This window comes from Homalodisca vitripennis, unplaced genomic scaffold (assembly GCF_021130785.1).
Source record: "Homalodisca vitripennis isolate AUS2020 unplaced genomic scaffold, UT_GWSS_2.1 ScUCBcl_7223;HRSCAF=14814, whole genome shotgun sequence".
NCBI lineage: Eukaryota > Metazoa > Arthropoda > Insecta > Hemiptera > Cicadellidae > Homalodisca > Homalodisca vitripennis.
This window is the reverse complement of record NW_025783343.1, coordinates 20,582-27,024: the sequence shown is the minus strand read 5'-3', so window position 1 is coordinate 27,024 and position 6,443 is coordinate 20,582. Positions and strand designations below refer to the sequence as shown.

The following is a 6,443-nucleotide window of genomic DNA, read 5'->3' as shown; positions in this document are numbered from 1 at the left end:
ACAATAGTAACAGAACTGACCAGTGCTGCCCTGAACTTGTTGGGAAACTAGTGTGTTTGGATGGGCTTTAGTGTCAACCAAATCAAATCAAACTTTTAATTGCTCGTAACACACGTCCATCATTTATTCTAAATTTTAAACTTTCACGCCACATTATCACCACGTCCAAATTTACATAATTTATTGCTCATACATTCAAGTCTTATTCACCCTTCGCCAATCTCAACCCAATTACATCGCTGGAAGTCGTCGAATTGAGCGATGCCTGCGACGACAAGTACTCATAAACCACCGTTCTGTGTCTTCCAGTACGGTAGTTATCTCTGCCTCGAGTCTCATACCCGTGTATGTCACGTCCCCGGGTTAGGGCACATTTAGACAAACAGAACAAAGATGTTTCTAAAATGTAGAGGATGGGAAAAGTCAACAGTTGCAAATTCTTGAATGCTGTGAGAATGTTGCTTGAATGAGAGAGTTGTCACGACTCTCTGAAATTCAATTTTGCGATAGTACGAATAGCTTTTTTGCAATTTGAACATCCTCAGTAAATGATTGCTTGCACATTCTCCCCAAACAACCACCCATAGGAAAGGTAGGAGTGAATTAGCCCATAATATGCTGCAATCAATACATGGCTGAGGCAGTACCAGACCAAGGACCTCAAAACATATATTCTAGAGGACAGTTTGGTGCACACATGGCCGATGCGATTATTCCATGTCAACCCTTGATCGAGGAGTATTCCTTGGAATTTTGAGGAGTATAATTCTTCCAATTTTGAATCTTCCAAAATGATAGCTGACCCACATTGGGAGTCCATTGGACGCAGTGCGAAATTCATCACGTTGGATTTCGAAGAGTTCGTTTAAAGGTCTTCATCTTACCCTACCAAGGCTGCCATGGTTGTCTTTACAAGAAGGCGTCAGTTGTTGGGTATTGGTCATCTATATATCTTTATCACAATGTTTTATAAATCTGTGTATACCTTGGGCATTTTGGTATAGAATAAAAATTATAGAGAACACATTTAATCATTCCTTTAATAAACACATGTATATTTAACAACCTTTGTATTTTTTGTTACATTCTTCTCGCACCCATCTCTTTATAACAAATATTTCTTATGTTAATTGCTAAAATAAAAAATAGAAACGAATTAATATAAAATGTTTTTTAGATTATTTTACTTCAGTACTGAAAATTAATTTTAAAATGCACTATTTCGGTCAACGTATATATTTGTGCGGTGCGGTGCCTAAAGTAATATATTTACTAACCATAAGGTTTACTTTACTTTAAAAGCATTTACACATTTCAATTACTTTTTTACTAAGATATAAGATGTTTTTCCTATTATTTTAAAATAATTGACATATTATTATTTTCCTAGTCATTTTTGGCGTATTTAAGTTTTGACTTTTGTTTAGATTCTGAAAGAATTGTTAGCTTGTAGAAAGTGGTGAAGAACAACACTGGCTAAAGTAATGTTCACTAATTCATAAGTCGACAATGTTATAGTTCTCTGAAATACTGCAAACTTATTTGGCCAAAATACCAAGTGCATTTCACCAAATATACGACCTCTTTACAATTGATAACTAGTATTTCATCCACCTGGGAAAAGAATTAAAATATTGCTATCTAAAGAAACAACTTCGACACCAGCAAATGCAAATCAAGTCCAGGAACCATTATATATTGTGTTGGTGGTTAAGCCTATACCTTTTCAAAATCGCATCAAATTCTGTGTTGTCCATAGCCTTGTCAACAGTTGAATCTATGACTATAATTAAATTACAATTCTTTTACTGAGAAACTGTGAATGAAACGTAATAATGCGACTGTTACATACGAGTACATTTGCCATTGTAATTTGCTTCAAGCAATTAAACAAGAGAACTACAATTTGTACTATACTATTACAGTTGAGAAACAAAAATATTATATACTTAGAACACAAAAAACACGTTTTAAATTTGGGTGGTAGACTTTTCTATACAGTTTTCAAAGTTCAATTCTATGAAAAAAGAATAATTAATTAGTAAACATAATTAATTGAACGTTTCGTTTCGAGTTCAAGAAAATACTATTATGAGATTCGCCTGCTAGCTCATATTGACAGTTAAAACTTTAAACAATGATGTTTTCCAAAAAACAAAAAGTGTTATTTCACATCGTCAACTCCGACTTTTTTATCGTAAAAATATCCAGAGACCTTTTATAAAAATAATGTATGTGCTTAACAAAAATATTTATTTTGAGGAAATAAGAGATGTTGCAGGAAATTTACAAACAATGTAGTCCACTCGAAGAATTTCCGCTGGAAGATATCAATTAACAAAGTTTTGTGAAATTTCAGGAACATTCCAAAAACATTCAAAGGAATTTCAGGAAAACTCAATAAGTTGAAATCCTCACCTTCTTATTACATAATTGTTTATAAGGTTTAGCATGAATGGGCAGTAGCCGTGCAAGTATCTCATTTGCCAGGATTAAAATATACATGATTAAAATATGTATATAAGGGGTCCAAGCGGCTCAAGTCCTCTTGAAACCTTAAAAGACAAACATTACAGTTGGACACAGTAGTTTGTTTCAAGCTAGAACACATTTATAAGGTCTTAAAGCACAACAATTCCTTGGGGTAAGATTTCCGAGGCCCTATTTTAGGAGTGTACGTCCTTTATAAACCATTCAGTGAGTCAGCCCACCTCGAAATAATTTTCTATATACACCACTACTATGAATATATTGCTTTACATGACATTACTAACAGTGTACTTTTATACGCAGCAAACAAGATAAAAAACACTTGGTTTTAAATTATAATTTTTTAATTACCAGATATTTTCTCTCATTTGTATCTGGTTTGTTCGTGAAGTAGAATTTAAATGAAGTGCGTAAAGATCCCTATAGTAATCATGACTGTCTATTATAGAGCAAAGTCATAAAACATTATCATAATATTGCAGTCGAATAAACGCTTTCTGGCCCTTTATCGGCACAAATGTTTGAATTATAGACTCAAAATGAATGCCTCTAGCTAGTTTGGATTCAATTGATCAAATTCCAAGATAGGTAAACCGCATGGTAGGCAGACGCGGGACCCGCGCGATAATTCTTAGTGAGATATCCTCTAGGTTTTAGACTCTACAAGCTTAGCTCTTATATTTTGACTCTAAAAAATCTAAATTTTTAATTCGTGACACTATGTTATAATATATATTTTATACTATACTAGCGGTGAGTAAGTTGTTACTCCCCCCTCCTCCCATGGAATTGAGCCCCGTGATTTATTTCCTCTACCTCCCTCACTGTGAGAGTGGTATCACTGTCAACATTTAATGAATGGGAAATGTTTATTGTTTAGAGAGCAGTTTAGAGTTTAGGATAAATCATTTCGGAAAATCTACGAAATAATATAAGTTTGCAGACACTAACTATATTATTAACTAATTAACTGTAATACAATTAGTAAACAGTATCTTTTGAGAAGTAGGCTACAATATTTGACTATATAGTTGCTAAGATCTCAGCGTTAAAAAAATTGGTCATACCTTAAAATTAATTACGTAACGTTATACAAATAAACATAGGGATTCCCATGTAAAACGCAACAGTTATAAAAAACAATGCAGTGAATATTTGAATCAATTTACTAACATTTGTTGATGAAGAGTGCTTTTGCGACCATTTCTCTTCTGATTACCACTGTCGAGCTCGATATCTGGTGGTAATTGACATAGTATTAGTTCGTATATAGGACTTTTGCCTTCCGTACATTAACAGGATCCCTCTGACAGCAATGAACGCAATGCCGCCAAGTACCAGGCGGTGCAATATTGAGTCAGTGCCACTAAACCAAATATCTCCCACGAGTTTAGCATAAACAGGCAGCATCATTCCTCCTCCGACGATTTGATAGTAAGACGTATTCCTAGGCTCTTCCTGTATAGCATTTGGAAATTCTTCCGGAAAGATTCTTCCGATAACTGGTAAGTTAGAGCATCTATAAAAAAATTATATCAGTGTTATTTTGTAACACACTATTGCGCCACAGGCAAATCGTACGTGTTTGTTGTAACTGGTTATAAAAATTGTGATTACTTTTGGAATAGTGCTTTTAACTTTTATTTTGCATCCAAGAATAATAATTACTGTTGAAATTGTTGTCTATGTGGTCGCACAAGTATTTATCTTCAATTAGTAAATAATCTCCGACAATTAATCAGTTGATGGGTTAAGACCTTCACTGTTTATTGTTACTAAGTAAGTCAACGGAGCCAAGTCTTTATAATTGGGCTGTATAGTATAACATTGTTTGAACACTACTTAAACCAAATGAAAATTGTGTAATAAACAAAATAAATAATTATGTTTTTATAGATACGGGCTTTCAATTTAATGAATAAGTACTAAATTTATTTAAGATTATAGTCTCAGTTATATTTATTTAAAATGAGTGACTAATAAACCAGTAAACGTAGTTTTACCTGTCTTTACGATTAAAAATTAAGAATTTATTTTTACGTAGTGTGACTGATAAACTGGATAAGAATACCAACAATTGCTTATGTATTTTTGCATGCATCTCAATAAAATGTTTGACTAAGGGATAGCATTTCCTTCTACTGTACATACGAGTATGTCGGAGATATTATTATATTACTTTAGCTAAACTGTTTTAGCTCGGTTTTTTATGAACTTAATCGAGTAAATCTAACTAAACTTTTGTTATAAAAAGATACAAATATAACTAGACAATATGTTGTTTTGTGATAAATAGAATATTTTAAAAGTTGATTCTTTAAAAGTTTGAATATTCTAGCAACAAAAAAGTTGAAGAATATTAGATTGCGAAAACATGATTTGATTAGACTTTATCATTTTGGGTTACATTTTAAACGAGTTTTCATTTTGTCTTTCAGTTTTGGATTAAGCTACTTTTTGCAAGAGAGACACAATTCTCTGTTCATGAAGTAATTTTAAATGACCACAACAAACATAAAAAAAGTGTATCATAAATATAACATTTAACGATTGCAAATGTCCAAAATTCTATTGTACTTTAAAACCTTCCATCGTGAACAACAATCTTTAAACAAAGAACTACAAACATTTTCTACTTACGAACTATTTGTTGAAAAATAAGCACCTGCGTAAGCCATACAACACCATCTCCTCCCATGGAAAGATATCTATGAAAATGGCAGAGTAGGGTATGCTCATGCATAGCGTCACAGCAATTATTGGATGCAGGGACAGTACAATCTTCTTGGCCCCCTCTGTCCCATAGATGTAAGCAAGCGCCATGAGACCGTACGTAGTGAGTGCCGCCTCAGAAAACACGTAAACACACACGACATGAGTGTAGAAATCTAGCCAGGTGATTATTTTGCTTCCAGAGACCTCTACAAAGTTGATCATGTACCCCTTTTTCGGAAAAATGTTGTAAGGTGAATTGCAAACCCAACACGTTGCGTTGACTCCAGGATTCGCAGCTTCAAATTGCCGTATTTTGTTACACAGGCAGCGATAGTGGAACTGTGTTTCAATTCCCTCACAAAGACATACGGCTTCCAGCCTCTCATCGAAGTCGGGCATTTCCCTATAACAAATATCGCACCTTCTCAACATAGCGTACTTTGTCGGTCTCCCGGGAGATGTTTCCTGCCGTTGTATTGGCATTAGCACTGCGTTATTCTGAAGGAAATCTTAATAGGAACTATAATTTAAGTTGAGAGATACTTTAGGTTGAAAAAAATGCTTAGCAACAAATCAGTATACTGATGTGAACGTTACAGTTATTCAAAAATAATTGCAGTTTTGGGAGTTTTTCTCAACATATCAGTAACGTGTCTTATTTGATTATGCCTTTTTCGTCTTTGTGTATAAACTGTTGTTCTAGTTTACACTTTATGAAGTGATAAAAACTATGAAAACAACCGACCAAGCCTTCCTGGGGAAACTTAGCATTTTTATAAAAAATGCTAAAAGTGGCTGAACGATCCTTGAAGTAACGTAGAACTCTCAGTGTTCCGATGCTACGTCTTGTTCATTGTACACACTCTCTAATGCTGTTTCTTCATATAATGCCCTACCATTATTCCCACTATAGGACAAGATCCGTTAATAAAAAAAGATCAGATACACATCAATGAGAAGGCGTATGATGAAGAAGTCTACTACACATTCTTACACCCAGCAAGGCACTTTTCAAGTGTTCATCAAATAACTCTAACACACTTACAAATTGATCCTCCGAGCGGTTGAGATCAGTCAAAGTTTCAAAGTGCTAAATCCATGTGTGCGTGTGTGACCATTGTATGTGTGGGCTTTTTAATTTTTCAAGGTCCCATGAGAAATGGGTCCATGGATTGAAACCAAATGAATTTAAACATTACTGATTTCTTGTGTTGAAAGAGAAAACGACCCAGATAGGA

General features: G+C 34.1%; 1 protein-coding gene across 1 annotated transcript; it reads right to left on the bottom strand.

The window, feature by feature from the left end:
* Positions 1-3,638: 3,638 nt before the first annotated feature.
* On the bottom strand, positions 3,639-5,740 carry LOC124374086 (E3 ubiquitin-protein ligase MARCHF5-like). The gene is made up of 2 exons (XM_046832383.1): positions 5,156-5,740; positions 3,639-4,009 (listed from the first exon to the last, which is right to left on the bottom strand). The coding sequence occupies exons 1-2, from the start codon at positions 5,686-5,688 to the stop codon at positions 3,706-3,708; spliced, it is 837 nt and encodes a 278-aa protein (XP_046688339.1). The 5' UTR covers positions 5,689-5,740; the 3' UTR covers positions 3,639-3,705.
* Between the last annotated feature and the right edge of the window lie 703 nt (positions 5,741-6,443).

Coding starts and splice junctions, on each gene's coding strand:
- LOC124374086 (XM_046832383.1), bottom strand. CDS start 5,688: ATGCCAATACAACGGCAGGAAACATCTCCCGGGAGACCGACAAAGTAC. Junction 4,010..5,155: donor GTGTTGTATGGCTTACGCAG/GTGCTTATTTTT, acceptor ATTTTTTTATAG/ATGCTCTAACTTACCAGTTA.